This window comes from Grammomys surdaster, unplaced genomic scaffold (assembly GCF_004785775.1).
Source record: "Grammomys surdaster isolate TR1022 unplaced genomic scaffold, NIH_TR_1.0 126035, whole genome shotgun sequence".
NCBI classification, from domain to species: domain Eukaryota; kingdom Metazoa; phylum Chordata; class Mammalia; order Rodentia; family Muridae; genus Grammomys; species Grammomys surdaster.
Window position 1 is genome coordinate 2,989,679 of NW_021620848.1, and position 20,115 is coordinate 3,009,793.

At 40.0% G+C, this 20,115-nt stretch overlaps 1 protein-coding gene across 7 annotated transcripts in view; it reads left to right on the top strand.

Annotated features, from left to right (window-relative positions):
* Positions 1–20,115, top strand: part of Golga1 (golgin A1) — a 47,813-nt gene that overhangs the window by 3,079 nt on the left and 24,619 nt on the right. For 6 of the 7 annotated variants that reach the window (XR_003709660.1, XM_028754679.1, XM_028754682.1 and 3 more), the window contains exons 4-10: positions 5,917–6,007; positions 9,082–9,156; positions 10,002–10,099; positions 11,446–11,478; positions 13,136–13,264; positions 14,230–14,399; positions 14,868–14,979. Coding sequence is in view for 6 of the 7 variants with exons in the window: in XM_028754679.1 (XP_028610512.1) it covers positions 5,917–6,007; positions 9,082–9,156; positions 10,002–10,099; positions 11,446–11,478; positions 13,136–13,264; positions 14,230–14,399; positions 14,868–14,979 (708 nt within the window). In the remaining variant the exon portion in view is untranslated. The remainder of the gene's footprint in view (positions 1–5,916; positions 6,008–9,081; positions 9,157–10,001; positions 10,100–11,445; positions 11,479–13,135; positions 13,265–14,229; positions 14,400–14,867; positions 14,980–20,115) is intronic. The other variant, XM_028754683.1, reaches the window with a different exon arrangement.

The following is a 20,115-nucleotide window of genomic DNA, read 5'->3' on the forward strand; positions in this document are numbered from 1 at the left end:
CTGTATTTTTGGGGTTACAAAAAGGGTAGGCCATACTCTTCTTGGGCTTACCTTTTTTTTTCTTTGACTCAGCATTTTCCCAAAATGCATCTATGTTCCCTGAAGGTATGACTCATTTATTTTTACCTTTACTAAAATGCCACCATTGAAAAGGCCGTGTTTTACCTTTCTTCTTCTGGTGATTGACACTTGAATTGTTTCCATGGTCAGCTGAGTCCTCTCTTTTCTTCCTCAACCTGAATCCAGGTCGTATTACATGGTAAGAGCTATTAGGTTATTGGAGTGGAGCAATAAAATTACAAAATAAAGATTATCATTGGCTCCTATAACAAACAGAAAATGGGAGTGGCTATTTGATCACCTAGCTGAAGCATTTAGTTTTAATGCTGAGTTCTGTAGCAGAAGAACCTGCTTTCCCTTCATGTTGATGATAAATAAAGTCTGTCATCTGCAATCTGTTCCAGGCATAGAGATTGACTTGAATTTAGGGACTACTTGGGTTTAAGACTTTTCCAGTAACCTATTTGAATTTAAGTAATTACATAGTCTGAGACTCACTCCCTATCTCTAATCGCTTATATCCAACCAAGTATATTTCTCTAAACAGACATCTTTCCTGTGTCATTTCAGATTCAAAATGAATAAATCAGACTCCTTTATTCCATCTTTAAATGTACATTTCATCTGCCCAACTCCTTGAACAGAAGCCATAAAGGCTTTTTAGAATCCTCCTTCTTTTGACTTCTTAGTATGTAATCAGTCAACAGCTATTTGGATTCCATTTCCCAAATCTCTCTAAAGCTTACCTTCTACTCCATCCACTAGTGCAGTTACTAGTGTTTCCCTTTTACCCAAGCTACCTCGTTTTCCTCGATAAAAGTCAACAGTCTTTATGCCCTGCCTCCAGTAGCTTTCCTTCATGATAATCTTAAAAGTAAATCTATTCGTGTCTCTTAATACTTAAAACTCTGTAACTTTTTCCTCATTTTCAGGAACTCATTATTGTGGTATAAACTGATGGTTTTGTCGTAGCTTATCTATCCAACTTGATCTTACTCAGCTTTCTTACACCCTGTGCTAGATCCAGATTTTTTTTTTAAAAATTTATTTATTTATTTATTTATTTATTTTATTAGTACACTGTCGCTGTCTTCGGATACACCAGAAGAGGGCAGCCAATCTCATTACGGATGGTTATGAGCCACCATGTGGTTGCTGGGATTTGAACTCAGGACCTCTGGAAGAGCAGTCAGTGCTCTTAACCGCTGAGCCATCTCTCCAGCCCTAGATCCAGATTTAATTTGTTGTACTTCCCGAAACAAACTTTATTACTTCCTGCCAAGAATTGTTTGTCTATACCATTTATTCTCTCTAGCACATGTTGCTGTCTTTCATTCTGTGTTCTTCTGACAGATTCTTGGGCAACCTTCAGAGATTCTCCTCTCATGTTACTTGTAGAAAGCTCCTTGAGCCCTGACCCTTTTCCTCCTGAGTTTGGTGTATATTTTCTCTTTCTTCAGTAGTAGCACCTGTTTACTCTGAATTACTAGTGCTGACTCACTTGATGATTAGTCCAACAAAACTAGGAGTTCCATGAAAGGCAATAAAGTGAAGCACTTAACTCACACAGGTCAGTTATGAAACCAAGACCTGGGCTTTATTTTCTTTTTCTATTGAAACATGGTCTCCCTTTGTAGGCCTGGTTGACCTCAGTCTCAAAGAGATCTCCCTGCCTCTGCTTCCTGAGGGCTAGGACACCTCACCAAGCTAAATTTCATTTCTTACTACATTATTACTGTGTGACCATAGACAGCTTCCTTCACTTTTCTTTGTTTAATTTCCATATTTGTGCCAGGTGGTGGTGGCACACGCCTTTAATCCCAGAACTTGGGAGGCAGAGGCAGGCGGATTTCTGAGTTCGAGGCCAGCCTGGTCTACAGAGTGAGTTCTAGGACAGCCAGGGCTACACAGAGAAACCCTGTCTCAAAAAAAAAAAAACAAAAATAAAATTTCCATATTTGTGAAGCAGGAATATAAACTGGATCTGTCTTTATTAAAGTATATATCAGGGATCTCAAACCATCCCCTAAGCTAGGTGATATGCCAGGAAGTCTCAGTGTAGACTTTCATTGACTGCCGTCATCAGGGGAGAGATGAGAAACAAAGCTTGGTGGAAACTGCAACTACTACAGTGTTGCACTCTGTTCCCAAGAACTGACCCGTGACAATACTTAGAAAATGTCAGTTGAGGGATGCTGTACACCTGTGATGCACAGACATGCAAGCAGGCAAAAGACCCATACATATAGGAAATACGTATTTCCTATAGAAATCCTATAGGACCCAGTTCTTAGTAAGTATTTTTTAATCAGCCTCTGTTGCTGCTGCTATTTAAGGGAAGCCTGTTTCACCACTGTTCCTAATGTTTAGCACAATGCTAGAGCCTAGGATATCTCATTCACAGTAATAAAACAACTTGTTCTGTTTTTGCCTCCCACGGTTCACCGCTATTGGCATTAGGAAGGAGGACCTTTGAGAGAGAAGTAAGTCAGGAGCCCTGGGTATTTAGGATTAGTGCCCTTATAAAAAACTTCAGGCCGGGCTGAGGTGGCGCACGCCTTTAATCCCAGCACTTGGGAGGCAGAGACAGGCGGATTTCTGAGTTCGAGGCCAGCCTGGTCTACAAAGTGAGTTCCAGGACAGCCAGGACTACACAGAGAAACCCTGTCTCGAAAAACCCAAAAAAAAAAAAAAAAAAAACTTCAGACATTGGCTTTCCTTTTCTACCATGCAGGGTGCGGCAAAAAGGTTCCCATCCATGAACTAAAAAGTGAGCCCTTACCAAACACTAAACTTTCCCTGGGCCCTGATCTTAGTTTTCTCAAACTGCAGAACTAAGAAGTCCTTTTCTGTCATCTCTAAGCTACAGATGTCATCTGTTATAGATGTGTAAACAGAGAAGACAACTAGGAGAAGATAGTGTGTAATAGGAGTAAATGTGTGGCAGCTTCTGTTGTGGAGACCGACAAGTGCTGCTTTATGTACTCCTCATACAGCTTGTAAGGTGACTTCTAAGTCACTATGACAGTTCGCCATGAGGGAAACAGTCTACAGGACAGTTGGGTAATCAGACCAGGTTCTTGCAGCTAAGAAGTTGTGAAACTGGGACTTGAACCCAGGTGCTATGACTCCACAGGCTACTTTTACCTGTCCTTGACACTGACCCTCAGAGGGGTAAGGCTCACTGGAAGAGCACTTTACTAACATAAGTGAGACCCTAGATTCAATCCCTAGTACAGAGGTTTTTTTTTTTTATAAGCCCTAGGTTTCTAGGTTTACTCAGTACCAGACAAAAAAAGAAATTGGCCCCCAGTAAAGATTGAATGGCAAGTACCTGAACAGTTAAATAAATGTTTAAAATGGGTTGGAAATTGTTCATCCACCTATAAAACCATCATGGAGATAAACTGTAAAAACAGTATGAAAGATGAAGTATTATTAGTATTATTTTCAGTTTTGTTTGTTGTGGTACAGAATTCTGCCTAAGTTAAAAAATATATATACCATTCTTTGGAAATATATATTAGTGTTCAGTATGAAAGGTCCTGATGTCTGTTATTTGAACCTCATCAAAATAAGAATGAAGAAGCAACTGTGAGAACAACATTTGAAGGGCAAATGGGAAATTATTGCTAGGCCACTCTCCCTACTTTGATGGAGTTGTGAAAACTTTTAGAGTAAAACCAAAGACTTAGATCAGGATGACACATACCTATAACCTTAGCATTTAGGAGGCTAAGGAAGGAAGATCTTAGATCAAGGCCAGACTGGGCCACATAGGAAAACACTGTTTAAAAAAAAAAAAATGTTTTCAAAGGTAAAAAGATTTTCTTTTAGTATTTTAAGTTTTGTTTACTCGCCCCCACGTGTATGTGTGTGATGTGATGTGCATTAAGTATACACATATATATGTATATATGCAGGTATTCTTACCTGTGGAGGCATATGTGGAGGCTAGAGGTCAGCTTTGGGAGTCTTCCTCTGTTGATCCCTACCATTTTACTTTATTTTGGTCTTGTGTGTTTGTGTATGCATGTGGGTGCCTAGGTGTGTACACACATGCAAAAGCGAAGAGGAAATTGGATATCTTCCTCTTGCTCTCTAACTTCTTTCTGAATGAGTCTTTCCCTCAGTAAGAAGTTCCTTTCAGCTATGCAGGCTGGCTAAGGAGTTCTTGTAATCCATTTGTCTCCACCTTCCTCCCCTAACATTGGGGTTCAGATACATGCAGATATGTTTGGTATTTTTTTCTAGGTGCTTAGAAATTCAACTCAAGTCCTCAAGCTTGCCCAGCAAGTACTCTTTCCCACTGAGCCTGGAGCTTACCATTTTACTATGGTATCTGCCTGTCTTCTCCCTCTCACACAGTACAGGGGTTACAGGAATGTACCACCATACCTGGCAGATCCAAACTTACATCTTTCTACAGCAGGTACTTTATCCACTGAACCATCTCCCCACCCCTTATTTCAAAAAATATTTTGTAAGTAGCTTACAAGTTAGTAATTTTCCTTATGGCATTTTCCTACATGCTTAGTTTTGCTTTCCTCATTCCATACCACCCTACTTTCCTTCATCTCATTTTTCTTCATCAGAAGTAATAGCAGTAGTAAGATAAGAGTCTGAATAGCCAACCTGGAGAGACGGCTTATTGGGTAAAGGCACTTATTACCAAGCCTCATTACTTCAGTTTGATCTCTAAAACCCGTATGCAGATGAGAACCAACTCCTGCAAATGTCCTCTGACCTCCACACAAATGTACATACATATATATAGATAAATAAATGCAAAATTTGAGGAAAAAAGGCAGCAGGGCATGGTAACTTATGCCTATAATTCCAGAATTCAGGAGGGTGTGGCAGTAATACAACCAAGTTCAAAGCCAGCCTGAACTACAGAATGAGACTTTGTCTCAAAACCAAAAAGAAACCTCTCCCCCTATGCCTTAGCAGTAACAGATGATATCCAAAGTAATAGTAGTATGCATAGACTTTTAAGTTTTGAGGTGTTTTTTTTTTGGGGGGGGGGGGGTTTGTTTTGTTTTGTTTTTAATAACCCAGGCTATCCTCTAACTCAAAGAGAGATGTCACCTCTGCTTCCTGACCTGGGTATTAAGGCTTGTGTCACCATGCCTGGCTTCCCATAAGTTTGTTTGTTTGTTTGTTTGTTTGTTTGTTTTTGAGACAGTCTGACTGTCCTGGCTGTCTTAAAACAGCCTGTGTAGATCAGGCTAACCTTAAACTCAAAAGATTCACCTGCCTCTGCCTCCCAGTGCTGGAATTAAAGGTGTGCACCACAACACAAAACTTTCCATAAATTTTAAAATTTGTGCATATATTGAACAATTGAATGAATGTTTTCTGTGAAAGTGTGATGCATTTTGGAGGCTTGGATTAATAACCTTTTGTTTTGTAAAGAGGGATGCTGAAGCTTTATCAGTACAGGACAAAATCTTAGCCCGGCACAAGACTATGGTTCTTTGTTAAAGACCCCACCCCCTTTATTCCAGGAACTTAATCTTTAGAAGACTAAGTGGTTTCTTTTTTTGTATTATATTCTTGGTGTAATATGATCATAAGGAACTTATTTATCCTATAGTACTACATAAAGGACTACATTTATTTTAGTAGCTTACACCAGCATAGATTTATGTGACATATGCTTGTGTGACGGTACCTATGGCTTTCGTGTCACTCAGGAAGGTAGTGTCACGTCCGCATTACAGGTGGAAGAGAACGGCCCCATCAAGAAGGCTTTAGTGATGACAGTCAACTAAACTGTAATGAATATAAAGAAGAGGTGTTGCTGGGCTGGAGGCCCACGTGACCTGCTCTTCCATTTCATCTGTCCCACAGGCTTCCGACGGAAGCAGCTCCAGAGAAGATCTCTCTTCCCAGCTTTTGAGAAGAAATGAACAGATACGGAAGTTAGAGGCCAGACTTTCTGGTATGTGTTAAGAAGCCATAAACAGCAGACATAGGCCAGGTGTCCCTCCCCTGCTATGAGCCTGCTTTATAGGGTAACTCTATAGTAACTTCCACATAACATTTAATCTCCTAGTCAGTTTATTTTTTTAAAGCATCTATTTTCCTGCTCCTGAAGTTTCTAACCACAGCTATAAAAAGTGTCTAAAGTTCATGTAACGAGTGATAGGGTGCTGCAGGCCTTTGATAATAGTACTTAGGGAGGCAGGAAGATTGTAAATTTAAGACAGTCTAGGCTACATAGCAAGATGCTGGGGGGGGGGAGTAAGAGGGAAATCAGAGAGATGGTTCAGAGGATCAATGGACCAGCTGCCAAGATTGACAACTGAGTTTGATCCCTGGGACCCAGATGGAGGAAAGAGAGGACCAATTCCTGAAAGTTTTCCTCTAATGGATGCATGTGCACAGAAAATTTTAAAACAAAAACATGAAGTTTAAAGACTCTTTTTTTTAATACAATGAGTAAAAATATATATAGAATAGATTTGGCCATGTTCCACCATTAGCATAGCTTACTTTCAGGTGCAAAAATATGTATAGGATAGGGAATGATCAACAGATGTTGAATCCATGTGCTACAGATAGGCTTTAGTGCTGGGCTACTACTTACTGTAACTCATATCACCCATGGGAGTCTTACTCCAGGGCTTGAGGCCACTTTTTAACTGATTTTCCTAACTTTATTACCTGCTTATTTAAGGAGGTGTAATTCTCATTACATCTCTGTGTTAGTCACTGTACTACTGTTGCTGTGAAGAAACCATGACAAAGGCAGCTCTTAAAAACGAAAGCATTTAATTGGAGGCTTGCTTCCGGTTTCAGAGGTTTAGTTTAGTTCATTTTCATCATGGTAGGAAGCATGATGACAGACAACTGAGGTGCTGGAGAAGTAGCAGAGACCTAAATCCTGATGAGAAAGCAAAAGGAGACATTAGGCCTGGTGTGGGCTTTTGAACCTCAAAGAACACCCCCAGTGACACAGTTCCATCAACTAGGTCACATCTCTGGCAAGGCCATACCTCCTTATCCCTCTAAAATAGGGCCACTCCTTGGTGACTAAGAATTCAAATATATGGGCTTGTGGGAGCCATTCTTACTCAATTCTTATTCTGTTCAGTTTACAATTTACACAGTTCCCATTATATACTTTAACCAAACAAGACATGTTCATAATAGAATTGTGAGGGGTTTTTTATTGTTTTGTTTTTTTTTTGACAGTGGACATATTTTGATAGATTTGTCCTGTGAGGTAGTTCATGATTTATGTGTCTCCTTTTGTTCCGTGACTTTATGCCAATTTTGTTGGCATGAAAACAGTAAACTAAAATTTACTGGATTGTATATGAAATAGATTTGTATAGCTGTCAGAGGTCTATAGCATTGTTCACATTATTGTTAATCATTTTTTCTTCAAACTCAGCTTCTTGGGGTCAACAAGGCACACAGGTAGTGCGTGGTAAAGCTGGGATCCAAAGTAAGATTCAGACCCAACTCCAAACAGTCTGCTTAAAGTCAGTTGTTAGTATCTTGTACACCTATCCATAGAGATGGTTAGTCTATCTTGATACCTGTAAACAACACCAGTAACGGAAGTGAAGTGACGATTCCTTAATGGTGGGAAGGCACTTGTAGTGTTAGTAAGTGCTCTTCCCAATACAGAAAGGAGACTTGTTGGTCTTAACACTTAATCAGTCCACTTAACATCTTAGGAATTGTCACTGGCTTTGTATGAGTAATAACAATAACAACTATGTGCCAAGAACTTAATGTATAGATTAATTTGATGCTTCTTTTGAAATATATGTAATTAGGCCCAACATGTATTAGGCACGTATAATCCCAGCACTCAGGAGGCAGAGGCAGGTGGATCTCTGAGTTTGAAGCCAGCCTGGTCTACAGAGGAAGTTCCAGGACAGCCAGGGCTACACAGAGAAACCCTGTTTCCAAAAGAGAGAAATAGATGTTATTAGTAGCAGTTAATGTATGAAGAAACTAATATTCCACATCAGCAGTTTACTTAAGATTCTTAGCTAAGAACTGACAAAGTTGAGATTTGAACTACTCTCTACTTTTATATTATACCATACTATTTTCTTTGATAATTCTTTCACCTTTGAGGTGACCTATGTCACTTAGTTCATGTATAAAAAGGGAGCACCTACACCAATCTAGAGATTGAGCATCTACACCATAAAAGCTGTGCTAAAGTGTTTACTGTTTACCTAACCACTGCTGTTCAGTTGTATGGTTGCAAGTGAGCTTTTAGTGATTACCCTTGATCTCCCATACTGCTAAGGCAACAGGGAATGGGAACTGTCTTAGTCACTGTTGTATTGCTATGTAGAGAAACCATGACCAAAGCAACTATTATAAAAGAAAACATTTAATTGGGGGCTTCCTTACAGTTCCAGAAATTTAGTCCATAATCTTCATAGCTGGGAGTATGCCAGTATGCAGGTAGTCGCTGGAGCAGTAGGTGAGAGTTACATCCTGATCCATAGGCAGACAGACAGACAGACAGACAGGCTCCACCTAACTTTTGAAACTTCAAGCCCACTCCTTGTGATATACTTTCAACAAGGCCCTACCTCCTAATCCTCCTAATCCTTTCAAATAGTCCCACTCCCTGATGACAAAGTGTTCAAATATATATATGCCTGTGGAAGCCACTCTTATTTTAATCACCAGAGGAACACTAAAACTAGGAACAGATGAATGGAGATGATGGTGGGATTTTTATAGCAGGGCATTTCTGATGGCCAGGCCTAGCCTAATTATTGTTCTCTGTCAAGGCTAAACAAATCTACCTGTTTGTACTCACTGTTTATACCATGGAGAGTTTGTACTATTCCTGTTCGCCTGTGTCATTCATTGTTAATGGGAGGCTTTCTACCTGGCTTTTCTTAACAGGACTGGTTTTCAGGTTAAGAGAATCATTATCATTTTCATTCATTTTTTTTTTGTTTGTTTGTTTAATTAACTTCCTTTCCTGATGTTTGTCCACTCCTGGTATGTGCATCACCCTCCTCACCCAAGACTATGCTGAACAGGTCCGAAACTTGCAGAAGATAAAAGAGAAGCTTGAAATTGCATTAGAAAAACACCAGGATTGTACGTATTTTTTTCTCCTGCTTTCTTTAATCTTTTCAGGCTTTAGCTTTTTAAAAGAATTAGTATATTGTTACATGTATTCATCAGAACTCATCTCTATTTTATACTGTTCTTAATGAGATTAATGTGACATTTGACTGAAAGTTATCAGGTGTCAGCATGTTTGTGTTGCTTTGTAAGCATACTAAAGAGGGGATCGGTCTGTACTCATCTCTGTCTAGTTGACCCTCTCACTGATTGCCCTTAGGTTTTAGTACAGTTCTAGTACCTGGCTTTTGGGTCTAACCTAGGAGAACATTTCCAACATAGTTTCATTACTGATATATTGACTGTGGGGAAGCTTTGACATCACTATACCAACAATTAAATGGACATACATTTTGTTAAATTACCCTAACCTATCCCAACTCATGTTTTCCTTGGGTATTGTCATCCAGGGAAAGTGCTACAGGAAGGCATAAGAAAACTAAAAACAACTTTTGTTTTGTTGTTGTTATTGTTACTGGCTTTGATTTTTATCTTGATTTTCAATTCTGATGAAGAGGTAGTAGCTGTCATTTTACAGTAGCCGTGGTGTTTTCTGCCGAACTACCTTAAGTGTTTGTCATGATACCATTCAAAAACTACTGTTTGGTGTCTTTACTATTACAGAAAGCAAAAGTAAGGACCCAGACCCTTACTAAGGCAGAAAGGTTCTAGAAACTTGAGTTTTTCATGGTGTCATAATCCATTTCTGTGACCTTGCTTGTTTCATTTAGTGATATTTGTAAACAACTAACATGCACTGTTTGTCATGCTGTTTCTGAAGTATTTCCATGTCTCAAATAGAGCCTCTTTGTTAACAGCTTCCATGCGGAAATTTCAAGAACAGAATGAAACATTCCAAGCCAACAGAGCCAAAATGGCAGAAGGACTGGCTTTGGCATTAGCCAGGAAGGACCAGGTATTTAAATGTGGTACTGCCCGAGGCTCAGAAAAGATTTCGCTTAGGGACCCAACTTAAAAATAATGACATAGACCTGATAAAAATCTATATGACCTAGAAGGAAAGGAATGCATGTACATTCTTTAAGGATTCATTTGGCCTTGTCTTATGAAATCAGACATGACAGTTTAATCATGAAATATGTCCAGAATGTGAGTTATTCTCTCTATGTATCTTTGTAAAATAGAAATGGAAAATGATGTATCCATAATCTACTAGTGAGCCTACAAAAAAAATCTCACCCTCTAAAAAGTTGTCCCCAACACTGCACCTCCAAGCACCTGCCTCTTCCAGTATAGTTACTGGATATTACAGCAGTTCACATAGTCCATCTGACCCTTTCTCAAAAATCAAGTATAGACAGAAGGGAACTCTTGATCCCCATAGAAACAGCTACTGCAAGGTGCTACATGAATGGCGACAAAAGGAAAAATAAGCTAGGTATAGTGCATGCTTATAATCGCAACGTTTGGGTTGATACAGGAGGATCAGGTATTCAAGGCCAGCCTGGTCTATATAAAATCCTGTCTCCACCAAAAAAAAAAAAAAAAAAAAAAAGGTGGTGATGGGAATTAATTAATTAATACAAAACAAAAAAATGTAAAAGGGAAAATAATATTACAATAATATTACGGTAACTATAGGGTATGTTATATTTGATATAGTCAGTAGTGTTTTAAATTAGGATAAACATCAGTGTTTCATAATCCTGTAGATAAATGGTTGGCATGTTTTAAAGTATAAATATAAAAAGTATCTCTACTAGTACTCAATAGATAACTATGGTGTGTAAATGTATGTAAATATGAGAAAAAATAATCAAAAAGTAGTATATTGTTTTGCATCTATCATGAATGGACCTTTTGTACCAATGTTATTTTCCTTGAATTCTGTTTTGTGAATAAGGAGTCTAATAGCCCCTCTCCTTTGTCACACACCAGAGGGCATAACACATATTAGAAAATCAAGCAAGAGAGCAGACAGTTACCAAATATTCTTGATCTTGCTTCCTAAGACTTTCAGTAATTTGATGTCTAAACATCAGCCATGTGACCCAACTCAATAGATTCTAGCTGCCCACTCTCAAGAAGTAATAGCAGTGTTTCTGGGAGACACAGAAGAATAACAGAGCTTGAATGTCCTACTAAGCAGACACCTGCAGGCTATATTGTGTTCTAGTTTGTCTATGTTGTTGTGTGTCATTCCTTTTGTTGTTGATTGATGACTTTTAGAAGCAAGTTGTTTTCTTAGTATTGCAAATTCTCTTCCCTGGAAAGCTTACATTTCCTTTTGCTTTGTTTTAGGAATGGTCAGAAAAGATGGAACAGCTTGAAAAGGTCAGTCATTTTTGTTCTATTCATGCATCATCTGTGGGGTTTAGGAACTATTTTCTCCATCCAGCACTAGTTGGTAAAGGCCTGTAATCTCAGCTGCTCAAGAGTATTGCAAGGTCAAGGCCTGCCCTGTTTTTGACCAGAGTGAGTTCAAAACCAGCTCTAACAACTTTGTAAGATTTTATTCTTTAAAAAAAAAAATCGCTTGTTAAATTCTGTTTGTTTGTTTGTTTGTTCGTTTTTCAAGGCAGGGTTTCTCTATATAGTCCTGGCTGTTCTGGAACTCACTCTGTAGACCAGGCTGGCCTCGAACTCAGAAATCCACCTGCCTCTGCCTCCCAAGTGCTGGGATTAAAGGCATGCACCACCACCGCCTGGCACTTATGTGTTATTTTTGTCTGTGTGACTCTATGCCACATGTGTGACACATGGAAGCCAAAACAATTGAACCCCTCGGAACTAGAGTCACATAACTACTTACTTCCCAGGTGCTGGGAACTTTTCTGGAATAGCAATAAATGCCCATAACCACTGAGTCAGCCACCTCAAAATTCTTTCAAAGTCAAAAGTGGGAACTGGCAAGGTGGTTCAGTGTGTAAAGGTACTTGCTGCCAAGCCTGATGCCTATGTTCAGTCTCCAGAAACCACATGGTGGAAGAAGACTATCGCCCACAAGTTGTTCTATAATCTACACACACATAACCATAGTACACACAAGCCCATGTCCACATACACACACACACAAATAATAAACATTAATAAAAAATAAATCTCATATATTGTGCCAAAACGAGACTGTTCTCCCAAGTACCCAGCTTACAGTACTGGCTGAAGCAGGACTAGTGGTGATTGGAATGACTTCAATTGCCTGCCTCTTCTTCCTCCTGAATGGGCATCCTGTGTATCCTTTGTTGGCGCCTCCTGTTGTACTCTCTACCTTCATCCTTCTTTATTTACGGGAAGGCTGATGGCTGCTGCATTAACTGGGCTTGGTGCCCTCTGGCTTTGAGTGGCCACTGGGAACGGGAAGAATGATGGTAGAAAGAGTATAATTCAGATGTGTATTCCTCAGCTTTGTCCACATGGTGTTCCTTGGATTTCCTAAACCCTGTGACCAAAAAATCAGCCACCATTGGACTGTTGGTTCAGATGGATACTTGGAGATGGTTTTTCTTACAGTCTGTCTCTCTTTTTAGTGCCCTTTGCCTCACAGGTAAATTGGTTCTGCTACCTGTTTGGTTGTAGGTTCTGATTGACCCTGTAGTCACATTGGGAATGCTGCCTAACAAAACTAGGGGAACCAGAACATTGCTCAAGGTTTAGCACTGAGGAGATGGGAGAGCCTCTTAACTAAACAAAGATGATATCCTAGGACCATTGATCAGTGGCCTATATAGGCAGCTAGTTGCTACTTAGCAAAGCCTGTCTCAAAATAATGTCTAGGGTTTGGAGAAATGGGGAAAGGTACTTGTGGCTAAGTCTGGTGACCTAAGTTTGATCCCTGGAACTCATAAGTTATCATTTGACCTCTGTACATGTATTGTGGCAGGTGTATGTGTATTTACAAATACATAGTTTAAAAACTAATTTTAAAAGTTCTGCTTGTACAATACAAATTTCTAATACTTGGGTTGCCTAAGTTAGTGTCTTCTTCTTACAGGATAAAAGGTTTCTAACATCTCAGCTGCAAGAAGTAAAGAACCAGAGCTTGAGCCTTTTTCAAAAGAGAGATGAAATTGATGAGTTAGAGGGGTTCCAGCAACAGGAAATCAGCAAAGTAAAACACATGGTAAATGTTTCAGTTTAGAAGTTCAGTAATAGTATCAAAGAGCAGTGAGCCTTTATGCCTCAAGAGATCATCACTTGCAAGACTGGAAACACCATCATAGTCTTTGATATTAACCACATTGAAGTCTTTCCAGTTTATTAAAAGTGGAAAAGTCCTACTTCAAGTGTGTCTTTTTGCCTTCTTCTTTCTTTTTTTTTTTTGGTTTTTCAAGACAGGGTTTCTCTGTGTAGCCCTGGCTGTCCTGGAACTCACTCTGTAGACCAGGCTGGCCTCGAACTCAGAAATCCCCCAACCTCTGCCTCCCAAGTGCTGGGATTAAAGACGTGCGCCACCACCGCCCGGCTTTTTTTTTTTTTTTTTTTTTCTTCTTCTTCTTTTTTAAGCAGGGAGGATGAATGGATTTTTTTTTAAAGATTTATTTATTTATTTTATGTATATCAACACACTGTCGCTGTCTTCAGACACACCAGAAGAGGGCGTTAGATCCCATTACAGATGGCTGTTAGCCACCATGTAGTTGCTGGGAACTGAACTCAGGACCTCCGGAAGAACCGTCAGTGCTCTTAACCACTGAGTCATCTCTTCAGCCCGCCTTTTATTTTTTTTAAGGGCTACACTTTCAGCCCAATTCTCATCCCACAAAAATGTCATTCTCTTTTTTCTTTCTGTGTGGTGTGTGTGTGTTTGTGTGTGTGTGTGTGTGTGTGTGTGTATGTGTGTGTGTGTGTGTGAGGGAGGGTGGGAGGGAGGAAGGAGGTAAGCATATGCCACAGCTTGTGTATAGTCAGAGGGCAACTTTCAGGAATCCATTCTCTCCTTGCAGCATGGAATCCAGGGATTGAATTCAGGTAGTGAAGCTTGTGAAGCAAGTTCCTTTACTCACTGAACCATCTCAGTGGTCTGACTATTTGTTTAAAGTATGTTTCTTAGCAGTGGCCTAATGGGACACTATGTCTTCCTATCAGCTTTTAAAAAAAGAAGAATGCTTGGGAAAGATGGAACAAGAATTGGATGCACGAACCAGGGAACTTAATCGTACTCAGGAGGAGTTGGTGACTTCTAATCAGTTGTCATCTGACTTAAGCCAGCGGCTAGAAGAATTGCAGAGACACTGCTCAACGCTGGAAGAACAGAGGTTCTTGCTTGGTCTGTGGGGCCCTTGGGAGAGGCGTTGGTGTAGCATTGCTAAAGCCCACCCACATGTCCCCATTGCTCATCACAACTGTCTTATCTCAGTGCTGGCAAAGGCTTCTGGATTTACCCTTACATGCCTAGGCCTCAGGCCCTCTACTGCTTCACAGCACTGACCCTCCCTCTCCCTCCCCTGCATAGGCACAAGTTTTTTCTAGTCCTACTAAGCAGTACAATCTGATTTGAGTTGTAATATTATTGAGTACTCAAAGACAGAATTCATTGCTTAGATCTGGGTGGTCTTCCTGCTTCTGCTTCTGAAAGCCAAGGGGCCTTTTCACAGAGATAAACTTAGTGTGGCTGTAATAACACTTGCAGCCTGAAATAGAAGGAGTCATGTGCATTCTTCCTTTGGAGACTAATAGAGGAAATACCAAAAAATTTGCTCATTGTCTGCTTTCTTTTAATGAAGAGATCACTTGAAAGCTTCAAAAGCAGGTGCAGAACATAAGATTGTAGTCCTGGAACAAAAGGAACAGGAGCTCCAGGCGATCATCCAGCAGTTTTCCATTGACCTACAAAAGGTAAAATCAGGAGCATGAACAGGGACTTCCTCCTGTGTCCCACAGGCTCTACTTCCTGTTCTAGCCAAATTGTACTTATGGGGAGCAGCTACTCAGCTTCCCAGGTTGCTGAACAGAAAACATGCTATTTCCAGATGTGGTAGTACATACCTATAGTCTAGGAACTTTAAAAGCTAAGACAGATTTAGGCATTTGAGATTGGTTTTGAAAACAATGTAAGACCTTCATTTCTTTTTTTAAAAAGAAATGGAAGAGGTGAAGGGGGAAAAGAAAACAGTATCTTAACAGGAATTCTCAAGACATAGTATTTATTTATTTTGGTTTTGATTGGCAGTCTAAATTGGTTAGGGTGATCTAGAACTTAGAGTTCTCTAATCTCAGTCTCCCAAGTAGCTAAGATTAAAAGCTTGTGCCACTGTACCCATATAAAGCAAAGCATACCATTTGTTTGTTCTAACCATGTCTTATGGGCCTGGAAGATTAGTACAGCTATAGAGCATGTGCTTAGTATAAGGCTCTAACTGCAGTCCCTAACACCATAAAGAAAAATATGTTATATGGTTTGTTGGCATTGGCATGTGCCTTAACCTGCTGAGCCATATCATCAGCCCTGAAGGATTATTCTATTCATTTCCCTTTTTTCATAATGTATGTGTGTGTGTGTGTGTGTATGTGTGTGCATGTGTGTGCGTGCTCTGTCTACATGTACATCAGTATACGAAAAGAGATTATCACATCCCAGATCCCATTACAGATGGTTCTGAGCCATCAGTGGTTGCTGGGAATTGAACTCAGGAACTCTGGAAGAGCAGCCAGTGCTTTTAACCGCTGAACCATCTCTCCAGCCCCATCCAGTATATTTTGATAATATACTTTCCCCTTCCCCAGCTCCTCACAGATGCTCCCTACCCCGTTCTACCTGCCCAACTCCATGTTCTTTCTCTCTCTGTTTTTCTGTCAGCAGTTTATTTACAGTTTTATCTCGTATAAGCATTATAGGATTACTTTATTTTTTAGAGATTACTCCTTGTAAACACTCTTCATGTCTGTTAAAAGGATGAATTAAGCATCCTTATTTCTTAGGTAGCCTTACTATAAAAAAAGGATGCAGCAAATTCAGATCCAAAATATACAGTCCTCGAACCCAGCAGCTGCGTTTTTTTATCTTCCATGAAAAATGGCAAATTCTTGGAGGGTGGAAGAAATGGCCTCCTCCTTTTCTTTCCTTTTGTTTTTTTGGTTTTTTTGGTTTTTCGAGACAGGGTTTCTCTGTGTAGCCCTGGCTGTCCTAAAACTCAATCTGTAGACCAGGCTGGCCTCGAACTCAGAAATCCATCTGCCTCTGCCTCCCAAGTGTTGGGATTAAAGGCAGGCGCCACCACTAATTTTTATTTTTTATTTACTTTTTAAAGAAATGTTTATTTCAAACTAGGTTGTATGGCGCATATATATATATGTATATGTATATGTATATATTTTTTTTTTTCCATTCTGTAGCTGTCTTCAGAAGAGGGCAAGAGGGCATCAGATCCCTTTACAGATGGTTATGAGCCACCATGTAGTTGCTAGCTAGGAATTAAACTCAGGACCTCTGGAAATGCAGTCAGTGCTCTTATTCACTGCACTCCTAATTTTTATTCATATGTGCATTTGTGTATGTGTTCATGAATTTGTGGCGTTGCATACGTGTGGAGGTCAAAGGACAACCTTCAGGAGTCAGTTCTTTTCTTCTACCATGTGGGTTCAAGGGATTGAATTCAGGCTCTAAGGCTTAGCAGCAGATGTCTTTAACCCACTAAGCCATCTCACTGGCCCATGATGGTAGCATTGCTAAGAGTAATGGCAAGTGGAGGTTGGACAAACTTAAGAAATGCTGAGGGAGGCCGGGCGGTGGTGGCGCACGCCTTTAATCCCAGCACTTGGGAGGCAGAGGCAGGCGGATTTCTGAGTTCGAGGCCAGCCTGGTCTACAGAGTGAGTTCAGGACAGCCAGGGCTACACAGAGAAACTCTGTCTCGAAAAACCAAAAAAAAAAAAAAAAAAAAAAGAAAGAAAGAAAAGAAAAGAAATGCTAAGGGGGACTAACAAAATTGGGTCTCTTTGTTCCTGGCTTGAGTGTCTGCGTTGCTGATGTTACTAGTCATTACTTAGTGAGCATCACAGGAAGGTCAGTTAGTACCAGGGCTGTGAGAGAGTAGGTTTTCATTATGGTTCTTAATAGCCATGTATGACTTTATAAACTTCACAGGTTTATAAGAATAAGGGTGAGGTAAAATATGTAATAAACTGCAGGCACCCTGTGTATGAATTCTTCAGGCTAAGGGAACATTATTTCTCTACAGACTTCTGTGTGTCTTTCACTGTTCCATTGCATCCTTTCTCCCTTCAGAAATAACCACAAGTTGGCCATAGTAGCGCACACCCTTAATTCCAGCACTCAGAAGACATAGGCCAGCCTAGGTCTATATAGTTAGACCCTGTCTCAAAAGACAAAGTAATAATATTCTAGCACAGCTATAGGTTGTTTTAGTTCTTGCTTTATTTTATATTTTATTGCATATTTTATTTATTTACATTTCAGATGCCATCCCCTTTCCCCATTTCCCCTCCCTAGAAAACCCCTATCCCATCCCCCCTCCTCCTTTTGGCTTTTATACCATTTTTATTACATGCAAGTATTAAGGTCGGTTCTAGGTTGAGGAATTAGCAATACAATAGATGTAAATAGTCAACGAACAAGCAAGGCAATAAACAAAGTTCTGTGAACACTCCTGTGATCACTGTTTCTAAACGCTTATCAGGATGACCAAAAATATATTTGCTTCCTATCCAGTATCTCCATTTGTTCTCATCCTTCTTAGTATTATATAAATGAAATCATGCTGTAAGTATTCCAAACCTTGCTATTTTGTTTTGTTGAGACAGAATCTGACTTTGTAGCTCTAACTGGCTTAGAACTCACTATGTAGACAAGGCTGGCCTTCCATTCACAAAGATCCACCTATCTCTGCCTTCTGAGTGATGGGACTAAAGGCATGCACCACTATACCCTACTTCTATATCCCCAATCTTAGAGTAACTTTTACTTTAGTCTCATACCTGTGAGGTTTAGGCGTGGCTAGAGAGTAGACGGAGAGGAAGACTTAAGAAATAAGCAGGCATAACCACAGAGATTGTGTTTGGTAACAGTTCCATTAGTCTCCCCCAAGTGGTAAAGGCCTGATATAACACAGCCAGACCAAAAGCACTGTAGGAATGCGATCTATAAGAAGAGTAACTGGAGCTGGGCAAGTGATTCTTTTCCTGACCCCAACTTTACGTTCTACCTAACCAACATAGTAACTTGTGTAAGATGGTTGGTCTTCAGTGGAATGGGTCACCATAGTGTTCCTCTACTTCAGATTATTATGCAGCAGAACCAGGGCAGGCTTGAACCCTGAAAACCAGTTTGAATCCTTACTGTGTTGCTGAGAGATATCTCATTTTTTGTAACATAGATACAATGAAGAGTGATTGTAAGGACAGAAATAATGGAAAATGCTAGTACATGTTGGCATACTGGAGCTACTTCTGTTGCTACTATGGCTGAACTATGCTTCTTGCAAGTATTTCTATTACACTGGTTCACGTTATAATGGGAGAGGTTTGGGCGAACCTGCTTTCTTTCCTGTCTTAACATTCATCTTTCCTGCCTTATATACTTTCTGAATATTGCGATTTACCTCTACATCAGCCTTTCTGGCCTCTCCCACCCAGTTTCCTGGTCCAGGTGAACTTGTTTTAGCTCTTTGCATATATTGTCCGTTCTTCTGAATAGCCTTAAGAGAAAAAGGATTTATTTTAGGTTACAGTCTATCTTAGTCAGTGTTCTATTGCTGTGAAGAGATACTATGACCAAGGTAAATCTTACAAAAGAAAGCATTTATTTAGGGACTTGCTTACAGTTTCTGATGTTTAGTCCATCATCATCATGGCAGGAGCATGGTAGCATGCAGACATGCACTAGACCTTATAATCCTTTCAAATAGTTCCGCTCTGTGGTTATTCAGCATTCAAACATATTAGCCTGTGGGATCCATTCTTACTCAAGCCACCACAAAGTCCATTATTGAGGAGAAGTGAAGGGGCAGGAACTTCAAACAACTCATCACGTTATATCCACAGCCTGGAGCAGAGAGGAAAGAATGCATACATGCTCACTTGTACTTAGTCCCTCTCTACATGTAACATAGTCCAAGACTATGTTACCAAGCCAGGGACTGGGCTGGGTTTTCCATATCAATTAATGTAATCAAGACAACCCCCCTACAAACATGCCCACAGACAAACCTGATGTTGATGACCCCTCACTGAGACTCTGTTCCAAGGTTATTTTAGATTGGGTCAACTTGAGAAACCGTCACACTGCTCTTTACCCACAATGCTGTTTCCTCTCCTGACTGTATGCACCTGTACTTGCCTGTTTAGGAGGCCTAGTCTGAGCATCTCTAAGAGTTGATCCCCTACTGCCGTTACTTTCTCAAGCCCTTTGTATACCCATCTCTTACAGGATGATTATATCGCTTTATAGTTAGTTCTATGAGTAGTTCATCTGTACTTCTAGAGATCAGACTCCTTGCTTTTTTAGATCTGTACATTTCGGACAGCAACAGATAATGTTTAACCCTGACAACGGTTTTTTTAAATTCTGGGGTTGTGCATCCATTCTTCAGAGTCTTCCCACATGTAGACATTGCTGTGGAAGTCTGACGACTTGCACTTTTTTGGGAGACAAGAATGGGCATCCTCAGTGGATGAAGGACCACCACAGATCTTGGATCTGACATGGAACAGCGTATGATGATTGATGGTGATGAAAAGAACCAACTAGTTCTGTCACTAGCCATCACTGCATTCATTGACAGAATGTCAGGCTGAACACTGTTGTTCTGATGCCAAGCTGTGATACTACTCATTGTGACCCACTGGCTCCTGTCATTTCTTTCAGAAGTTCTCTTGCTCTTCTTAAAGCAGTTATCTTAGCTTTGTCCCTCTGTACCCAGCTTTTGAGTTTCCAAGAATATTATTATTGTTTTCTGGTTTGTAGTATTTGTTTATTGTCAATGCAAGGGATTGAATCCAGGGCCTTAGGAGTGTG